Source organism: Lepisosteus platostomus, chromosome 4 (genome assembly GCF_059453375.1).
Source record: "Lepisosteus platostomus isolate fLepPlt1 chromosome 4, fLepPlt1.hap1, whole genome shotgun sequence".
Taxonomy (NCBI): Eukaryota; Metazoa; Chordata; class Actinopteri; order Semionotiformes; family Lepisosteidae; genus Lepisosteus; species Lepisosteus platostomus.
Window position 1 is genome coordinate 49,730,553 of NC_142614.1, and position 22,329 is coordinate 49,752,881.

Consider the following 22,329-nt stretch of genomic DNA (forward strand, 5'->3'; position numbering starts at 1 on the left):
GCCCGTTACAACCACGATCCTGCCATTCTAAATTGATTATCTGTTCTTTCAGACATGGTGATTGTGGGCAGGTGGCATATGTAAGGGGAGTAATTCTTTTAGGAATGTTTTGTTTGCTTGGGGTATGAGATGTTTCTAACTGGAGCTGATCTCTCCCTTGTCTGCAGTGCTCTTTCAGAAGAGGAGAAGTCTTCCTTACGTGCTGGCCTCATCACCAACTTCAATGAGCCAGTGAATCAGGTTAGTGGCTAAAGCAGATGTTCTTGATGTTTACCTGGAGCTTTAAGGGCATCAGATAAGCGGAGGAATCGGTTGTAACTTCCTTACCTTCGCTGCACTCCACTGCAGGTATGCTGTCTCAGTTCATTCTCAGTACTGTGTTCTAAAAGGCATACTTTATTAGGTTAGATTAAATGTTTTTTATTTGAGACTGGTAGCTCTCACCATTTTTTGAACTGCAGATTTCTTGATAAAACCTTGTCAAAAATATTATACCGAGCACATTTTTCTTTTCCTTATTTTTTCGCATTCAGGGTTTCCACTCTGTGTGCTGTTGTTGGAGCAAAAAAAAAAGGCAGGAGTTTAAAAGCCTCTCTGAAACTTCAAGAGCTTACGTTTCATCTGTCAGTAGTGATGTAAATGAGGCTTTTTATCAGTAAAAGTTATTTAACAGTAAAAAGATGTTATTAACTTTAGTCTTACAGCTGAAATATTGTTCAATGGTGGTTTTCTCAATATAACGTTGCATTACTCTTTGGGGTGTTATAATACTATTGTACTGTAAGTGTTGACGTATTATTTAATATTTCTGTCAGCGTAGATAATAAAGTAAAGAATTCTGGCCTGAAGGTCTCTTTGTACCAAATAGTCCCCAGTTCTTTGAATGTTTTCTCTTTCCACCTGTCTACTAGCTACTCGCAACCTCTTCTCTTCTATCCAGGCTTCAGTTTATGTGGTGACCAGTTGTCTAGGTCTGTTCATTATATTTTCAATACAATACAGTGGGATGCTTGTTATTGCTGTTCCTTGGGTTCAGTTCTGGAAGGGGGGAGCCCTTTGTGTGGGGTTAATAATAATAATTAATAATTAATAATAATTGCTTCCACTTATATAGCGCTTTTCTGGACACTCCACTCAAAGCGCTTTACAGGTAATGGGGACTCCCCTCCACCACGACAGCAGCCATAGTGCGCCAGAACGCTCACCACACATCAGCTATCAGTGGGGAGGAGAGCAGAGTAATGTAGCCAATTCATAGATGAGGATTATTAGGAGGCCATGATTAGTAAGGGCCAATTGGAAATTTGGCCAGGACACCGGGGTTACACCCCTACTCTTTTCGAGAAGCGCCCTGGGATTTTTAATGACCACAGAGAGTCAGGACGTCTCATCCGAAGGACGGCGCCTGTTTACAGTATAGTGTCCCCGTCACTATACTGGGGCATTAGGACCCACATGGACCGCAGGGTGAGCGCCCCCTGCTGGCCCCACTAACACCTCTTCCAGCAGCAACCTTAGTTTTTCCCAGGACGTCTCCCATCCAGGTACTGACCAGGCTCACACCTGCTTAGCTTCAGTGGGTTGCCAGTTGTGAGTTGCAGGGTGATATGGCTGCTATTGGGTTTATCAATTCTCCCTGATTTTGCATAGGATTTCTATGGGTACCTGCTTCCTCCTGCCTTTCGTAGCCATACTGGCTTGGTTAAATGGCTTCTCTAAATTGTGTGCTTGTGTGTGTACCCTGTAGTAGACTGGAGTCCCATCTCACCTTGTGTGCTTTGCTTTGTGGACTCTGGCTCTGGGCTACAATGACCCTTACTGGGAATATGTGTCTTTCGGGGTGATATACATACTGTAATAGTTTTGTTTTACACTACGAAAATAAATGCAGTGTTCTTTCTCACTGATAAATGAAGGTATTTATGGTATTATTAATCCATTATTGGATTTTTTCTTTCTGTGCTCAATTTAAGCATTGGGTTTTTGGGGGATTAGTGCAGAAATTTGACAGAATGCTTAAGTGAAAAATGTCAACCTCTAAACCTATATTAGTCTTAGTGTATTTTTCTCTGTTGCTGAAATCTAGCTGCTGTAAAACAATACATGCTTATTACATATACATTTATTATTATTGATTCCTATAGCATTCAACAATGTTCGTAATTTGTTTTTCATAAATAACATTTTTGTTTGCTTTGCAAAGTTTTTCCAGTTTTAGGAAGTTTCAGGTCTTAATCTGGTAAAATGACCTGGGCAACATACCTTCTTTCTGTCTAATGAAACTAAAATAAGATGAGAAATGTATTACTTATGTTTCCTTAAAAAAACAAAAGTAGCTTTTACTGAGTAAATACACTGTGTCTAGTAGATGAACTGCTTTTTACATGCTTTTACCTCATCATAATGTTATCTGTAGTAACTATGGTTTGCACTGGAATAAATAAGAAAAATGTAATTGTGATCTTGGTGTTAAACACATAATTAGGACATAGAAATGTAATTAATAATTACAAATAATAACATGGTATTCTCATAGTAAATATTTACTAAACATAGTAAAGCATTTCAGATTTGATAGTATAGTCTACAAATTGTGAGGAGTGATTTCACTGTGAAAACATATCAAAGAGGTGTTCATTTAAAGCAGCTCTTTTATGATGTGATACAAGCATCATGAAATCAGTCAAATCTGATTGGAAGGGTTTAGAAACTAGCCAGATGTAGACTGTGGCTCTCCAGGGCTCCAAATGCCTACTGAATTTTATACCGTAGGCCATCCTTATGGCTTGTAAAGTACAGCATTGTTTTTCAGTTCAGTGAGGAGTAAACTGGAAGGCTGCGGGGCTAATTGCATTTTCATATCCAAAAGAGCTTTACATTCCTTCATTAAACAGGTACCCAGCTTCAGTCTCTAGAAATTAATAATTAAAGTTTATGATGTAAAACATGCAGGAGTGTGACACTCCAGGAACAGACGGGCTCACCTTATTTTCAATCTGCTTCTCAGTGAGCAAAACTTTACTTGTCTCTTACGTGTCTTTATTTTATGTGTCTCTTTTAATGCAAATGTATATGAAGCAATATAACTTTGTATGGGATTTATGAAGTACAATTTAAATGATAAAGTATTCATGGTCTTCCTCTATTATGCAGAGACATGTTTAATCTTGTTGCATTTTAAATATGAGTTTTAAAATTTTTCAGCTGGTCTGCACAACTCTTGAAACCTAATGGACAAAAGGTAAGGTGATGAGTGTGTATAATATAAGATGAAGAGCTCTGACCATATCAAAGTGCTCTAATTAAAAAACAATGCATGTTATGGCAATGTAGGATATATAAACGATCCGGACTTAACACGTGACTTTTTCAACCCTTTTAGATTGCAACTCAGATTGCAGTCCTGATTGCCAAGGTTGCCAGGCTGGACTGCCCTCGACAGTGGCCTGAGTTAATCCCCATTCTCCTGGAATCTGTGAAAGTTCAGGATGGCCTGCAGCAGCACAGGGCCCTGCTGACCTTCTACCATGTCACCAAGACTCTGGCCTCCAAACGGCTTGCAGCAGACAAGAGGCTTTTCCAGGATGTAAGTGAGACGCGACATCTTCCGATTTCTCATTTATTTTGCTGATGCTTTTATCAAAGACCTGTAGCCATTGATACATCTGGCCTTTCTGCTGGAGCAGTCTGACTGAAGTACCTTGCTCAAGGAAACAACTTTAGTTCCCCACTTGGGATTTGAACCCCCAACTATCTAGCTCGCAGTCCCAGAGGCCTTGAGAGTTGCTTCACACCGCTGGTGGACGTTCTGGTGATGATAGTTCTTGTTTTCTCCTGTTGTGTTTAGGTTTATGTAATTAGGCATAACTTGGAAAAATAAAACAAGGGTAACTCCTGTTATGAACAAGGATATAGGTCTGGTGATGGGCTAATTATTGATATTTAAGTTCAGACATGGGTAGGTAGATGTGGTTAATGGTTTTGTACCAGGCAAAAAAAATTAAAAATGCAGAGACAAAATGGGATAACTAAACTTAAGTAACTTTCCCTTGTAGATTCCAGCTTTAATCAGTGTTTTAGTACAACAAAGAAAGTGCTTTTCATATTAAAAGTAGACATTAGGGCTCACTGGAAGGTCATGTTTTCAAATCACAGTTGGGGAGCTGCTGTTGTATCCATGTGCAAAATACTTCACTCAGATTGCTTCAGTAATCTGTATTACTGATTCAGTAATATACAGTATAAATATATCGGTAATATAGCCAATTGCATAAACTAATACAAAGGTAAGTCACTTTGGATAAAAAGCATAAGCCTTATTATTCACAATTGCAGTTTATTATTTTCTTCTTGAGATTCACAGGAATTTTGGCTTATAGTTAATTGAAGCTTAAACTTTTCCTGGAAGGTAAACAAAATGTATTGTTTTATTATTAAGTTTTCTATACTTCAAAATAAGACAATGAAATTATAGTGTAAGGACAGCATTACGCAGAAGTTTCAGATCTGTGACTACATCAATACCTTACATTTGAAATTTGTTCATTTGTCGCAGACTGTGGTAAAAATAGAACATATTGATCAAAGGTGTTAAAACCAACAAGTGCCCATTCCTGCATAAGAAAGTCTTGGTGTTAATGTTGACACCCTGGTTATGTTCAAGAAGAAAAACTGTGCATGAAATGTGATGATTTGATTTTTTTCTGTCACTTGTACACAAAAAGTTAGGAATTAATGTAATGTATTTTTGTAGACTTTTGTAATTTGTTTAGCAGTTTTGGAACTGATGTTCAGTCTGGTTTAAACTTAAGTTGGTTTTTATTTCTAGATGTATATGAAATCCTGGTTAGAAACATGTTCTTATCCCTTCTTGAACACATTGATACAACACAAGTTTAATTAGTGAGTTAAATTAATTGCCTTTTTGTGATTAAGTGTGAATCTGAATCAAAGGTAGCATTTTCTGAAATGTTAATATCCAAACAGCAAATCCACTGTTGTTCATTTTATAACAATATTATTTTGATTGTAATTATCTTGCCCTTGACTGTTGGCTTTTTGCTACTTCTAGTTTTCTAGTTGATTTAAAATTAACCACTGATCTGATAAATATTTGATCTGTGCAGTACATTTTTTCTGCTTCTGATCCTTTTCAGCATCTATACTGCAAATGAAAACCATAGATCTGCATCACTTTATTTAGCTGGGTCTTGATAGTATGTAGTCTTTCTGATTCACCTTGTTATACGGTTACAAAAAAGAGATTATTCAATTAGATTCGCTCATTTCTGAATATAGGCCACTTTAATTTTTCTTGGTTCACTCAAACATATATTATGCATTTCAAAGGAAAATAAAATTGAGCAGTCGGTGTGCCTTAGTGCCATTTTATTTCCATTACTCTTATGAAACTATTACCTTTTGCAAAAGAGTGTATATCATCCTTTCAGTAACAAAGACCACTTTCAGAACCTCAGCTGATTCATTGCTTTTCATTTCAGTTCTACATCAGAGCTCTTGACATCAAAGGGATCAGTAAAGACTTCTTAGAGAAACGGCATCATGGGAAGGGTCGGCTAGGAAACTCGTGCTTTGACAAGGAAACTATCACGAATGCCTAGATTGAGCACTAAACCGTAAAGGTTGGTCAAAAGAGCTGTGGACTTTCTGGATGGAAATTAAATATTCAACTCCTGAGGGCACCCCTTTTTGACAAGCATATAGAGGTACTATCAGAAAAGTTTGTAGTGCCTACAGCAAAAATGGATGTAGTAGTAATTTATTTGGATGCGGATAAAGGAGAAAGTGTATGTACAAAGAAACAACATTGCCTTTTTAAGGCATGGAATTAATCACCAGCATTTTTCTTTACAACACTTCATTGTGGAATTGTTAAAAATGCGTGAGGACTTCAGAGACATTTTTCTTTTTTTAATACAGTGGAGTCGGTCACTGATTCCAACCTGACCAACCCTGCCAGAGCCTGGGCGAATCATGATTGGATAATGACATATTTTAGACTCAGACTTGCAACATCTGGACTAGTTTGGATACGTTCATTATTTAATACCAAGTAGTATCCCCAGCGATACCCAGGAGTCTTTTGGGTTAAAGGATTATAATAATATAATGATGACCCTAAACACAACTATACTGAACATATAATGAACTTGTAGAGTCGAGGGGTTTATTGCCGCATATGCATATACACTGGAATTCTCATTGGCGTTGATCTTTCAGGACACAGTATATCAGATGACTCCACACAATGAGACAGTACATTACAAACATAATCAATATTAGCAACCAGAACAATAAATGTTGTGGAAAGCAATACATATATACTATTGTATAAAAACACATGGCAGTCCATGCAAAAAGTGCAGAGTACAGAGGTGCCTTGAGTTCTGAAGCACAGCAGTTAGCTAACAAGTACACCCTTGTTAGAATGGACTCTGATATAATGGAATTCAGTTAAATCAGACTGAGTCTGGTCAAATCATTCTGTTCTGTTTTTGGACATATCCGTCTATGACTGTTGTAAACGAGGCATGTTCACTTGGTTCCTGATAATTTTCTGCCTTTGCTTTTAAGTTCTATACAATATTTGGGCACTGTACCGATATATAAACCACATATTGCATTATGTAAGAGTTGTAAGTAGTACTATAACATTCTTTGTCATAAATGCTAAATTTGTTTTAATTTAAAACATTAGAGTACATTTTTAATATACACATATACTGTTACATCACAAACAGCAATGTCTTAACATACTGTAAATCAATAGCCAGCCAGCCTGCCTGTCATTGTCACATTCATACAGTATCGCATTATGAAATTCAGTGTCTTGCCATGCAATCTGAAAATGATATAAAAGTGATTAAAACTGCAGTCTGAAAATGTTATAGTGGTTTTGATATTGCAAACTTAAATGACTTTGTCCTGAATTGTGAAATTAGCTAAAAGACAAATTATTTATTTGAGTACATAGGGTATAGTGTAAGTGTATGGTGCAAGAGACTGTTGCTAGATACACTGGGCATCCATACAGTTTTCTTTTAAATTATTGAAGGTACGGCATTTGATATGAACCCAAAACATGTGGTCACATACAATATTCAAGCCATATACTCGCACACTCTTGAGTCTGCTTACTGAAAAGAAGTGCTATAGGTAAAACTTAAAATCTTATAAATCTTTACAATTCAGTTTCTTATAATAAGACAAATAGCACTCAACAGGAAAACCTCTTCACTGGAGCCTTAGATCTGTTGGATTACATATCTTTAGACTTGTTCAAGGGATGATTTTATAGACAATGGACTTTGGCATAGGCAAAGAGCAGCACTGCAATTCCCGCTGATGCTCTGAGCCTTAATTATTATTCTTCCTCTTCACTTCTCTAATTATATTAAGCGGCAAACAAAAGACTTCTGGGCTTCAAATGAAGATCAGGATTATCTAATGGCGTAATTGACATTTTGATTGCCAGTTTGTTGGTAGCTAATGTTTTCAGATCTGTTCTTGATCAGTATTAATTTTCAGCTCTCCATTCTGTTTAAAATATTGGAAGTATTTTTTAAAAGTAATTAGTGTTTATACTTTTTATCTTTTTCAAATAAATAAGATGATGCTTGATATAAAAGCATTTCATGTATGTTTATCAGATTATCCTCCTCCTCTGTTTGTATAGACAGATTTGAGCAACACTGACCCTCAAACAGCATATATTCAATATTTTGCAGCAGAATTTATTGAAACAGCCTAAATAGAAACCTGACTGCAGCCCAAGCCCATTTTTAACTGCATGGTGAACATCTAGAGTGTATTCTGATGTGAATTGCTCAAACAGAATCTGCTTGTATATACTCAGCTGCAAATTGAAAGTTTGATTTCAGCAGATCCAAATTTTCCTGAAATTCGCCTGTGAAAAAATAAGAAAATTAAAGAAAAGAAATGTTAGGCAAAATATTAGTATCACTGGATACTATAAGAAGAACTAAATTGGCAAATACTGTAAGTTGGCAGAGCTAAAAGCTGATAATGTTGAAGGTATTTTTACATTGTGTTTAACTACACACCTTTATTGGTAAAAGTACAAAACCATTTTTGTACATTTTTGTCTTCAAATGCAGCATTGGATCAAATCCTCTTGGTGGTGCTGTGTTGCTTTTTGTGCCTGAACTATGTATTTATTTCTCATGCAACAGTGAGTGAAGAAAATCGGTTTCTGAACCTTGTTTTCATGACATTTTTGTAAATATTAAGACATTTTGTGTAATTGAGCTGTAATGTACAATTTTGTTATGTAGCATTTGTTCTCAAATTATGAACATATTAGGCTTTTGAATTTAAGTTAGAAGAAATTAAGCTAACAATGATACAATAATAGGTAAGAAATATCCTGAAAATTTAAACTGACCTTTTTAAGTCCTAAAAGGCTGCTGAGTCAATTTTTAAACAATAAATAAGAACATTCATTACCTGGCTCTGATACTTCATCCAAACAAGTATGAATGAGTTTGACTTTCCATCATTTTTATGTTTTCTAGATATATTTGTGGAAAGGGAAACTGGAACCTTTTAAAGCCATTATACATTTATTTAGAACATAAACCTGTTTTGCTATCATATAATCGTATTTGGAGTGGATATATCTGTGATGCAAGTGATTTTCAGACTGTAAGAAAGGGGTAAGAAGGCAAAGCAGACTGTGTTTTCTGTGTGTAAGCTACATTCTCATGTGCACTTCAATCCAAAAGACTAAAATCATTTGCCTTCATACGTAAACTGTACAAAATGACAGACTACAATTTTACTCTCTTCATGCTTCATTGTGTCAGAAGCTAAGCTTGGCATAACCTGTCTTTTTCTTGAGCCTGATGCCTCTGTGCAGACCTGGGTTCTTCTGAAAGTGCTGTTCATGCACCAGTAGGTGGCAGTCTGTCCTCTGGACTGGCAGTTGTGAAAGACGGTGCTCCAATATGATAGCAGGGAATAGTGTGCATTATTATATGAAGCATTATGTTCTGGATCAGCTGTGAAATAGAATTCCTGGTATCACTGTGGCCATTAAAAAGCTGACTGAACAATTGAAAAGGGTAGGGATGCTAATCCCAGTGTCCTGGTTAAATTTAATTGATTTAACTGTTTTAAAAGTTTTGACTATCAGACCTCCCCTGAAATCCCACTCCCTGATTTAGTTGATTAAGTATTTGCCACTATTTCGAAATTGCAAAAAGAAGCTGTTGTGGTCAGAGCAAATTCTAACTTAATTTAAGAAAAAAATATTAACAAGGTTTCATACATTAGCTATTAAAATATGTTGGAGCAACTTATGTCATGTAAAAGAGATTTTTCTGTAAAGTGCTTATATAATTGGGAAGAGAGTCAAATCTTAAATCGTTAAATTGTAAAAAGTAACTAGTACAATATGATGAGCTGAATGGCCTCTGCTTGTTTGTAACCTTTTCTTATGTTCTTTCTGAATTGTTTACAAGGCAAGGCTTGCTGTGAACAAAGCAAGAACAAGATTTAATTATATGATAGGTAGCTTACACTGAATCCCAGATGTCATTATTTATTTTTTTCATGCATGGCATATGTGTGTATAATAGTCTTGACCTTTGAAATAATGTGATCTTGGCCACTGGTGACACTACATGTCATTCGATAATAGTCCTGTTTTTTAGTTACAAATACAATCTTGACAGATTGATCTACAATGCAAATATGGGTTTAAACTTGAAACCCGTGAATGGCACGATAGCTCTTTAGTGCATAACACTTTCAAATATATGCCACTAGTTTATCATCAAATAAATGAATGTTTACTGATTGAAAAAAAAAGTATTCCATAATCAGAAAGCTGATTTGGCTAAAATTCAATCAAATGTGCCAGATTGGCCTGATGGCTTGCTCTTGTTTGTCTCTTCTATTCTTTCATTCTTCCTAAGCTCTCCATTATTCACCTTTTCAGTAATTTCAAGATTAAAGCACAATACTTCATACTTTAAGTGATGGACTTTACAGTCAATCTCTTAAGTAGTAGAACCTGCAGAATAATTAAATTCAGTGCTTTTACCAGAAGAGCAGTAATTTATAAGACAAAACAATAAGAAACAGATGGAACATGCACGGAAGTAGCCATATTTGTTAGCATGAATATATGTACTGTAGTTAAAGTCTGAATTAGCCTTTTTTTGGCTATATGCTGGAGTAAAACTGTGATTATGATATAAGCTGTAGTAATTTACCCAGCACTTATTCACATTCAAGGTGTTGTTTGCTGGAATTGACGTTATGCATTACAGATTCTTTGATGTGCTTACTTTTAACTGAATCATTAAACGGCACCTGAAGAAATATTTTTCATGTTTTATCTTTTAATAAACTTTTATAAAAGATTAGTGTCCACATGGAAATCTTTTGATTTGCATGAAGTCCAACATTCTTTTTCTGAGTGTCTGTGATCTAAGTAAACCTATTTGCAATTTAAAAGTAACATGGTGATGTCTGGGTAATTGTGTGTTCCGTCTGTCAGTGTCTTAAGCGGTCAGTTTAACCATGAAGTCAGAGGAGAAACTGTAAAAAAAAAACAAACTGTGGCAGTATTACTTTCCTGCCTTTTGTGTTAACAAGGCTTCTGCCTGAGGAAAGTTTGAGTCTGTGTGAAAGCTTGCGGTGAAAGAGGATGAGACTCAGAAGTGGGGCTGCATGCTGTTCAGGCTGAGTGAAGTTTCTGCAGGCACCGCTTTGTCACTCAGAGTTGTATTATCTTATGAAATGTTCAGTCCGTGCTTTCATGTTTATCTGACATTTCATAAAGGGAAGGTATTCTGTTTTTTTTTTATTAAGACCTGAAATGTATTCTACATACTGCAGTCTGCAAACTCTTAAGGAAAATCGATACATCTGAATCCTGTTATTCAAACTTTAATGTGCTGGAAATCTTAAAATTTAAGCACCCATCGTTTGCCAAGGAAATGCATATTATATCAGCATGTAGATTTGTTTTTTAATATAGCTAAGCAAATCTCTGATCAAAAGTAGAAAAGCTAATTTCCTGCATACGAGGTCATACCCCCAATATCCACAAACTGGTGACATTGGAAGCACATAAAAAAAAGTCAGTTTGGCATTGTTAATTTCACTTTTGGAGACGCCCTCCTGTCCAAGACTATATTAGTAAAAATAAGAAATATGAACATTTTAAGAGCAGTTAATGACCCGCTGGGGGACTTATAAACCAGTCCTTGAATCTCTTTTTAAAATGTGCTGAGGCATTAACAATGCTGAAGGCAGATCTCTTTGATGATGAAAGATGAGAGTTTGACGGTATCTCTGTCACGTTAATACAAATTACTTGGATAAAAAGCTTAAAACTTAAATGTTTATAAACATTTCTTTTTTCACTTTCAGTGGTTTCTCTTGGTTTAAACTCAACAACATTTGATCATATTCTTTGGAATTAATGGAAATGCAAGGAATTATTTATTGTGTTTTTAAAAAGTATTCCAAAGTGCTATACATTAAGAGGGGATCCACGTAGTTCACCTACTTGTCTGAGGTGCTCCAGCCATTCTGAATCAGCAGCCTCACTACACAGTAGATCAACAGAGGAATGTAGCCAGGACAGTGGTTAACACCCCTGTTCTTTAGTGTAGTGCTGTACGTTAATGACCGAGTCTTCATCAGAACTGTCTTCTGAAGGATGGGATGTCCTAAAGCACAATGTTACTGCTCACAGAACAGGAGTGTTTGGTTAGAGCTGTTAAATGCATGATGTTCATATTTATAGTTTTATTTAACTGTGAAGGAGAAAGATATTATATAGCAAAAATACAGAATTGTTTTTACCTTCAAATCCAAATCTGTAAGGCCACGAGAGGTTAGTTTAACTTGAACCTAAAGGAGTTTCAACTCTTCAAAACAAAACATGTATATTCTGAAGCAATACAAGTGAAATTGAGATCATACAAGCCATTTGGAAGTGATATCTCTTCTACCTTAGAAGAAACCAGTACTTACAAAAATTGCTCAGGGACTGATAATTTTACAATTTTAAGGCTCCTGGTTAGTTCTTCAGTGGTGGTATTCATTTTGAATTGATTCTACTCAAGGTTTACTTGGTCATAGGTGTAGAAGCATGTAGAGCTATTTGCTTACTAAGTGTAATTTAGAGCTTCAAAATGAAATTTCAAGAATTCCCACCCCTGTCTACTCAAGAAAGCTTCATCTTTGAGCCCATATATATGGCCTTGTTTCATACATGACAGATAAGAAAAGTCAAAATCTTAGTGTGGATTTTCCTGTATTTGGGTTAATGTGACACTAAATGATCAAGTGGAGTCATACTTTTAAGAAAATAATACGCCAGAATTGGTTAGAATTAACAAAAAGTAACCGAGGCTGTGAATTGAAATCCCCAATTTATCAGATCCTGTGAACATGTACAGTTCATTGACTGAATATACCAATTAATGCATGAATGCCTTCTTTAATTAAAGCAATACTTGTTTGAAAATTTCCATTTTTTTCCCTCTGCTTGTTGCAGAAATTCTTTAAACTCTCCGTACATGCCATTTGCTGTGAAAACTCGTGGGAAAATGTATTGTGTGAAAAATGAACAAGACTGTTTTATGGGAATCTGATTTGCCTCTTTCTTTACAAATTAGCACCTCCTGAGAGGGACTTGTTTTTGTGGAACAGCTCAATTTATAGTGTTCATGTTTGCAAAAAATATATTTTACAGAATCAAGTAACATTTCTTTGCATTAATTTACATATGCATAGAGGTTTTTGTTTTAGTGTTTGAATGGCTATTCAGTCGTACCATTATTTAGAATTGATAGAATTAAAACTTTAATTGAGTTTTATTGCAATTATTGTGAAAACCAACATTCTGTTGTTGTGAAGTTTCTTTTGTTAGCCCTTTGGAGTTACAGAATTAAATTTCACTCTTTCATGTTTAATGGAGAAAAGTCTGAGTTTTTTATGTACAGCATATTGGAAAGTGCAATATTTTTATAAACTTGCTTGTTCATGTCAAAAACACCTAAAGATCCAATTCTTCCAGGCTGAGGAAACCCCAATACCAACATGTGCATATTGTATAAGCAAAAATTAAAAATATTTTAAAATAAAAACTAGCAAGTGTTTTCTGAACCATTTCTCTTTTACATACACATATGAGAACGCACATGGATGAAGACTTTCAGAGAAATTACATTATCATCCTTTGAATAAAAGGATGGCAGTAATATTTTAAGACAAATGTCCAAACAAATTTCAAATTATTAAAAAAAAAATCTGATACTGAGGATTTTAAGAATTTGCCATTAACAGGATGGTTAAACGTACAAGAGGTGTTTAGATCACATTAAAATGAATAAGAAGAAAGTGCTGGAATGGTAAATATGATGGAAAAGCAGTTTTGTGTCCCATTGTCAGCCTTTTCAGTGCTGTTTCCACAATTGGATTTGTCAGTTTCTTGTTTTGCTTTCTGTGTTCTGCTGATTGTTTCCTTGGTGACAGGGAACAAAGGGTGCAAGTTTAAACTATTGTGTCAGAACTCAGTGCTGAGCAATGCCAAATGGTTTGGGCTTAAATGGAGCAGCCACTGGCACTGCTAACTTCCATGTCTTTTTTGGATCTGACTGTAGAATTCAAATTCCCTTAATTAGATTGTGAAGCATACAACCATTTTTATTTATTTTTTTTACAGTTTTTTCAACATTTCTGTTGCACAAAAGAAATGAGATACTTAAATGAGCATAACATGTTCCTACCTGTTACTGGTGAATCCATGCCCAGCAGCATGTAAGGCAGCAGCAATCCCTGGCAGGGAAGAGTAAGAATAGGAAATAGACATCCATCTATTTTCTAACCTCTTAATCCAATTCAGGGTCACAGGGGAGCCCGAGCCTGTCCCGGCAGGCAACGAGCAACTGGGTGGGATGTCAGTTCATTGTAGAGCACACCAGGGCCAATTAACAGACAAGTATGTCTTTGGATTGTGGGAGGACAACGGAGCACCCAATGGAAACCCATTCAAACAGGGAGAACATACAAAACTACACATAGGAAGCACCCCAGGTCTGGATTTGAACCTAGGACCTCATTGCTGAAGCGCCATTGCTAACCACTGTGCCACCTAGGAAGGAACCTTTTCCTTTATATTGCAGATATTTGGTTGTTTTGTGAGACTGCTGACAAAATCTCCCTAATTTACAGTATAGGCTAAAACCACACTCAAAGTTAAAGACGGTTATAGTTTGGGAAGCAGACTTCCACAGTGCCCTCTTGTGGCCTGGTGGAGAGCTGCTCTCCCCAATCACTTGAATACATAATGTAGCCGTTTAATTATTATAACCCTAACTATCAATTTGTGCTTTTAATTACTTTTTATTAAACTAAACCAAAAATTTATATACAGTATGTGTTATTAGAAATGGTTAATTGCGAATGTTGCTCTTGGTGGCATATGGAAGGAAAAAGCGTTCAAGGGAATTTGCATTAAAAATCACCATGGATGGTAACAAGGTGGAGGAGCTTCCAAAATAAGAAATAGTCGCTTAGAATCAGGTCAGGGTGTTGGTTCAAGAAAACTGCGTGTCCCACAACCTAACCCTTGTGTTAGCTCCTGTATTAACATTGACCATATCGGGCGTGAGGACCGTTTCAAAACCCCCAACAGATAGATTTGCCGACAGGTAGATTTACCAGCGCCACTGTATGTGCGGTATCTTCCAGCTTCTGTGGATTTGTTAATAGACTCTGATCTAAGCAGAACAATATAAGCAGAGTGTTGTATGATGTTATATTTTATGTAACGGTGTAACATTTTGTAATCGAGATATAATGCAAAATAATGTACTGCTCAAATTAATGGATTTTTTTTTTGCTTGCTTCTGATTTGTAGATATTTGAGAATTGTTTGAAGGTAAATTTGTAATTTTGTGAGAGGAGGATCAGAATCCGAATTTGTGGACAGTGTTGCTTTTATTACTCTATTCTTCATCTTGTTTTTCCATTTTCTTGTTAAAAATAGTAGTTGTTCCTGTAATTTTCCCGTCAATTTATTATGGATTTACCTCAGTAGAATATTAAAATGTGTTTAGTCATAGCTAGTGAAATAACATGCTGTGATTATAATTGTTCATGTTGATCATTTTAATTGCATTTTTGTCGTTGAAGCCCAGGTATGACATTTATATTTATTGCCATTATTAATTGGAAATTATCTAACATTTGTATGTATAGCTCTCTTGAGACATACTCCATCTAAATTTGTGTGTGTGGCTGCTATGGGAATTTGCATTGGAAATTTTTGTTTCCATGAAGATGGAAAAAATCAATCAGAATAATCACAAAAAGCAGAATAATATTTTTTATAAACCAAAGCAAGTACACCTGCTGTTTTACAGAAGGTGCTATAGAGGTATTCGTAAAGTGATCTGTGACAAAGACAGATGTCAAGTGATTTAAAGCTCAGTCCCTAAAGGACCTGAATCTTCATTGTGCACTTTATGCCAATGAATAAGATGTAATTGTTTCATATTGGCCTGGTATGCAGCTTTTTGACTGCATTTATTTTGTGCAGTATAATTTTTTAACTGTAAAGTTGTGAGTTCCAATTTCCCTGGTGTTGCACTGTAGTTGTACCCTTGAGTAATGTACTTGACACAGACTGCTCCAGTAAAATAAGCAGCTTATAAATAGGTGCTTTAGTACAGTACATCAGAAAAAATGGTTTTTGGAGTGTGTTCTACAAGTGCCTGAGTTAGCGCTGGTGTTTGAACAACACCTAGACAGTTTGTGGTGCTTTTGCTGTGCTTTATGGTGCATTTGAAACGCAGGAAGAGTATTGTTTTGTTTTCTCAACAGCGTTATTTGGACCAATTTTGCAGTTTTTGCTCAGCCGCGTGGTCAAAAATCCAAAGTCAGAACTGTCCTGTATCAGTGCTCACTTGAGATATATAATGTAATTGGTTTTAACAGTGCATTTAGACATTTCTTGAAAGTTCTTAGTGTATTAGATTAATTAACCCAAAAGCATATCATGGCAATAGAAGTCTAATTATAACACAATTTGACCAGATGTTCATATAGTCTTGTCAATAAATTGAATGTTTCAAAATGTGATGTCTTCATTCCTGTGTATAGGAGCAGGTTATTTTATCCCTGTTGTCTGTGAGACTGCCACTGACCTCTCTAGAGGATATTGCCTCTTGAAGGGTTGGGCTTGTGGGTCTTTTACTGAACTGAGATTTTGCAGTATTTACTGGTACCAATCTCGGAATGAAGTAAGTAAGATACTGTTGTATTTAGACTTATATTGTTCAAGTTTTCCCTTCTTTGTTATTTGAATTCGAACTTTTAGTACCTCTTAGCACCCTAAAGACATCAGCCTTTCAGACTTGAAGTTTTTTTTTGTACGCAAGATAATGAGAAATCCTTGGCACGCTAAGCAAAACCTGTTCTTTTTCTATTTTTGTAGTAATCCTTTATTTGCCAACCATATTGCATATTCAGATGCAGCCATTCAAAATGCACAGTACAACCCCGTACTGCATGAAATTACCCACAGGACACTGTGTTGCATCGCGGTAGGTGATTGACTGGCCAAAATGACCGACAAGGGCACTCGTGGTGCATTGTTTGTTAGTGAAAAGATTTAATCATTTAATCTCTTTACGGTGCATGTTTTAATCGGCTTAGTATTGAATATTTATATGGAATTATACAACTAAAGGGAAATTTTAGTAGCTGAGCATAAAAAGAAGAGGAGCATAACGCGTCTGAATGTCATAAACGATATTAATTTAGAAACATAAACATATTATGTAAACTGTATATGGCTGGTATTGGTAGTTAAACGAAAAAATACACACCAGTATTCCACTTTCTTCCTAAACATTTTATGCATCAAAGTTTTACCTGTGGTTATTTTGGAAACATTTTTACGTGCTCCTTCTGACTATATTAAGTTTATATACTTTGTAAAAAGTTATAATGTTTTAACCTTTTCTGCGGATATGCTTGTTATCGCATTAAACAAAAGCCAGCAGCCATATCACCCTGCAACTCACAACTGGCAACCCATTGAAGCTAAGCAGGTGTGAGCCTGGTCAGTACCTGGATGGGAGACCTCCTGGGAAAAACTAAGGTTGCTGCTGGAAGAGGTGTTAGTGGGGCCAGCAGGGGGCACTCACCCTGCGGTCCATGTGGGTCCTAATGCCCCAGTATAGTGATGGGGACACTGTACTGTAAACAGGCGCCGTCCTTTGGATGAGATGTAAAACCGAGGTCCTGACTCTCTGTGGTCATTAAAAATCCCTGGGCGTTTCTCGAAAAGAGTAGGGGTGTAACCCCGGCGTCCTGGCCACATTTCCCATTGGCCCTTACCAATCATGGCCTCCTAATAATCCTCCTCTATGAATTGGCTTCATTACTCTGCTGTCCTCCCCACTGACAGCTGATGTGTGGTGAGAGTACTGGCGCACTATGGCTGCGGTCGCATCATCCAGGTGGATGCTGCACATTGGTGGTGGTGGAGGGGAGTCCCCATTACCTGTAAAGCGCTTTGAGTAAAGTGTCCAGAAAAGCGCTATATAAGTGTAAGCAATTATTATTATTATAAAAGCATAGTTTTAGAATTTGATTAATAGGGAATATAATATCTATATTTAGATATAATATCTAAAGAAATTAATAACAATATAATTATATTCATGTACTGTAGCTCAAATTATCACAGTAGTACACTTTCTTTGTATAAAAAAACTAACCAGGAGTCAGAATTTTAAAGTACGCACTGTCTGTGGGGGTGTCAACAGTGTCTAAGCTGAGTGATCTCTATGACAGAATAGTCTGCTTAAGAACATTTTTTTGCTCCCTTATGCATTGTGTTATATTCTCCACACAATTACACCTTGATGAAATTAAGATCAAGTTGGGGTGTTATTTCTGGAGATTGCAGTGTGACATTACTGGTAGTCCTTTCTTGAACATTACATTATGAATTTAAGGGCCTGATACAGGGCTGACTTTATTTCATTGGTAGCGGGGGGGGGGAGTGTGATATGGGGCCGTTATAATTTTATAGCAAACACCATCTGTAGTCTCATAAGACTGGGTCATCACTTTCAGCAATATTAAACTTTGTTTCGTTTCACACAGTTTAGTTGAAGAAGCTTATTTTGCTTAGGAAACACGGAAGACTTCGCTCAAAATTAGAGGAAATCTCAATGTTCTTTCAAATGTGTATGTGACATATAACAATGTTATTTCACTTGAAGAGAGTGTAAGAATTTGATAAATGTGCACTTTAGTAATACAGTCATTCTTGTTTTGGTATTACATGAGTGACTGTTAAATTATTCATTTTTGCATAATTAAATAAAACTTCAATGGCTAATTGAAAAAAAAACGTACTTGAGTTAAAGCATCTACTCCTACAAATGTCTAGGAGTTCTACCTGAATATGGACATTCACATAACATTCTGAGTTCTTTTTTATATAATTCAATATTTGTAAGAATTGCTGAATATCATAAGCAGTGTCTTCCTTAAATGCATGAAAACTACAGTGCTTCACAAGTCAATTATGTTTTCAAAATAGAAAAAGTTTTATTACCTTTGTATAGCATATGAGTAAGGCATTCCAGATGTACATCATTTGGTTTAATGTCTGCCAAATAGATGAAAGCATAAATGAAGAGCTTAATTTAAGAGATTTGAGTCTGAAAGTGCACGAAAATTAAGTAACCAAGGTCCCTAGATACAATAATTCATCAAACAGGAGTGCTCCAAACACTCAGAAATTGACAACCTAATCTCGTTGGATTTCAGTAGCTAAGCAAGTCTGGGTCTTGTCTGTACTAGAATGGGAGACATCCAAGGGAAACCATATTTCCTGCTTTGTTGTGTTGGTGGACCAATAGATGGCACTCTTCCCAGATGGGCCATACTTTCCACCTGAGTGCCTCCAATGAGACATTATACTGAAGTGCTGACTGCTTACTCTCAAAATGTAATTTATAGCACTCTACTGTGGGTGTCTTGTGAGCGTTATCTATACCAGAGGAAGGAAGGCTTATATAATAGCATTTTAATTTTCTTTTTCCAACACTATTATGATTATATCATAACATTTCAGAAACCTGTGTACCTTTCTGATTTTTGTTGCTATTTCACCATATACATAAGCTCTAATTGGAAAATACAAAGGCACCTGTTTGTCTTTTTGGTTCAAGTGTAATAGGGATTGCTCATTAAATACTTAACATGGGACTGATAGAGAAAGCAACCGTGTACCTAGATATCAGATGTGTAAATGTTGCTGGGGAGGGGTAGATTGGGTGAGAATCATAACGTACAACTAATGAATAATACCTCTGCTTTGGACTAAAAGGACAAACTTGCTGTGTATTTATTTTGATTTATTGAATTTTTTCTCATACACTTGACATGTATTCTGTACTAACCATACAGCCAGGCTCATGTTTTTGGGGTTTGTGGCTTTTTACCTGCTTGTTTCCCTGTCTGTCATGTTTGAGAGAAGGACCAAGCCCAATTCTCACCTCTCAGCACTTCTCTGTCCCGGGTCTCTTGACCTTTTTTCCTGAACATTTGACATACTAACGCCCCTCCACCAGCATCGCTTTACTGAGACAGTGAATTTAAAGGGAAGCGTATTTAAAAGTGACAGAAAGGATTGCTTTGAGGGTCTCAGGTAAACACAAACACCCTTGTTATTTCTTCTGTGTTGAAGTATGGTATAAAAAGAGAAAGGCCAGTTTATTTGGTAGTCAATTTGGTGACTGTCAGCTCTGCATTATCAAAATAAAAGCCAAAGTGCTTCAGATCTGAACCAGACATCAGTGATCTTAGTTGCTTTCTGAATGTTTACTTTTTTAATCAAAGTAAATCTCTTATCTGGGCGATGGAAGATGAAGCTTTAAACAGCTTAATGCTGTCACACTTGACTGTTAGCTGAATGAGTTTGGCAAATCTTCATGTGAAACATTTTTGGTCAGATTTTGAACAGGTGGTAAATGGTGCTTTCATAAAACCAAGGATTTTGGTCTCAATTTCCTTTTCTACACAGAATAGTGAAATGAACTCTGTGAAGCCACAAGGAAGACATTGATCTTCCAGTTAATCTGAGGAAAAGTAATGGTAGCGTTCACTAAGGTACTGAAATCTGATGTTGAAAGTGCTCCCATTTTATATTAGCATTATAGTAAGCTGTTTGTTGTGGCGTTTTTAGACTTCCATGTGATAGAAGGGTGTAGTTTGTGTTCAAAAACTGGGCAGCCTATCTAATGTACATGCCCAGGTTAACAGTTACATTTGTGTCCTCAGTAAATCACAATGGCTTACTGCCTCATGCCTCCAAAAAAACTTTCATTTTCTTAGGAACCACAGCACCAACTGAATTGTATTGAAATGGTTAATGTAAACAGATAACCAAAGATTTGTAAGCTTTGCACCTACAAATTCAGTATAGCCCCCATACAATGTCCCAGGTAACCCCTACCAATCTCATTCATTTGTGAGATGTTGGTGCCTGCCAGTCTGTGCCATCAAAAATAGCATTGGTGTTTGGTCTCTGAGATAGTCGGGTGTCATGATATTTCTTTACTTATTGTACAGCTTTCTAATTATATAATCTTTCAGCTGGAGTGACTTCTGATTTTAAATCTGTTCACCTTTTTATTCCACTCAATAAAACAGTGTTCACATGTAACCAGGGATGGATGCCTCATCTTCTTTTGTTTATTAGCAGCACCACAAATTGCTACTGTGTGTTAAGTGTTTAAGCAAAGTTGGTACCACCGTTGGTTGGTATCGAGTAACATTGTATTTAACATTCGTGGAAGTGGAGCTCTTGCCTAAATCCAGATGACTGACTGACCATTTAATTCACACACAACTGCAGTACTGACCTAAGCTTCACAGCAGGTTTAATCAAATTAAATCCTGCTTCAGTCTTATAACTCTCATCTTACAGTGATACTTGTTATGCCTTTAGTAGATCATCTACCTGGCAAAGCATACTGTACGTGTTTGGCCAATGGTCACCTTCTTCATTCTAGTTTCTCATTAGTTCACTCACATTGTTAGAAGTACTTACGTGGGTGGTGACTTGCTTAGAAGTCTAAAAGTGCTTGTAGTTTTATATTTTCTCTATAAAAAATTGTATTAAACATTGTGATATGTTGAAATATACAGCATTTAAATTAGAATGGTAACTTTTTGGTTAATTTTAATTCCTGCTTTGTGTTTTACAGCACTGAAATGTGTTCTGTGCTCGTACCATGTTATACGACTTCGCATTCATGCATTTTGTTTCACTGTAGTTATTTTCAGAAAGTCAAGAGAAAACTTAAAACTATAGGCATTTATTACACGTGTAGAATTAAGCTTAACTATACAGATACTGCAGGTATACCAAGCTGCTTGATTAATTACTAATTAGATCATTACCCATAAACAGTATTGGATGCTTAAGTATTATCATATGGGGGATATGAGAGTAGTCCAGCAAGATAACATTAATTTTCTGTGACAAAGTCTATGCACTTCTAGCTGGTTACTTAATTAATCACAGGGAACGCTGATTGCTGTAAATTATTTCGCTAAACAGTGTTCTGGATAGGTGCAGTGATGGAAATAAGCTTTGTGTGATGCAAAATTAGGTCTGTGTTCTTTTATTGTGGACAGCAGAAAAGCAAGTACCTTATAAAGTATTAAAAGCTTTCATGAGGCTGCGTCATTTAAATAATGAGTATAATTATCTTCAGAGCTGTGAAACATCTGTAGAAAAAAAGCAGCCTTTTATACAAACTTAATTTATATTAAATTGATGCTGTTTGATAAGGATAGCTGTCCTTGAAAGCAAGGCTTCCTTTTTGATAGTTTCAAAAATCTTTTCAGTTTAGAAATTTGTCAATATCTCATTAAATCTGTTATCTCAAAATAACAGGGAAACAAGCACCCTCAGTGTATCCTAATGTACATCTAGCTGAATTTTGGTATTCATGCTTCAGAATTTTTTAGAATTGCAGATCATATGACAGATAAGTATAAGAAAATACTCATAAATGTATTTTCTTTTGGTAAGCTTTGTCAACTTAAATAGAGGATATGAAATGTTAGTGTTATAGTAAGCCATATTGTAGGAGTGTGTTGTAGAGAGTCTTGAGTTAAGGAAGAAGAACTGTTTTTTTTCGTTTTCTTTTTATGACTGTAAAAGAAGCCTTTTACATTAGAGACATACTTCTGTATGCCTTCCTAGTCCTTTTTTGTTTGTACAGT

General features: G+C 36.0%; 1 protein-coding gene across 1 annotated transcript in view; it reads left to right on the forward strand.

Moving 5' to 3' along the window:
* ipo11 (importin 11) overlaps window positions 1–22,329 on the forward strand; it is a 275,680-nt gene that overhangs the window by 19,295 nt on the left and 234,056 nt on the right. Inside the window, exons 4-5 of the mRNA XM_088629761.1 lie at window positions 168–240; window positions 3,383–3,586. Coding sequence (XP_088485887.1) covers window positions 168–240; window positions 3,383–3,586 — 277 coding nt within the window. The remainder of the gene's footprint in view (window positions 1–167; window positions 241–3,382; window positions 3,587–22,329) is intronic.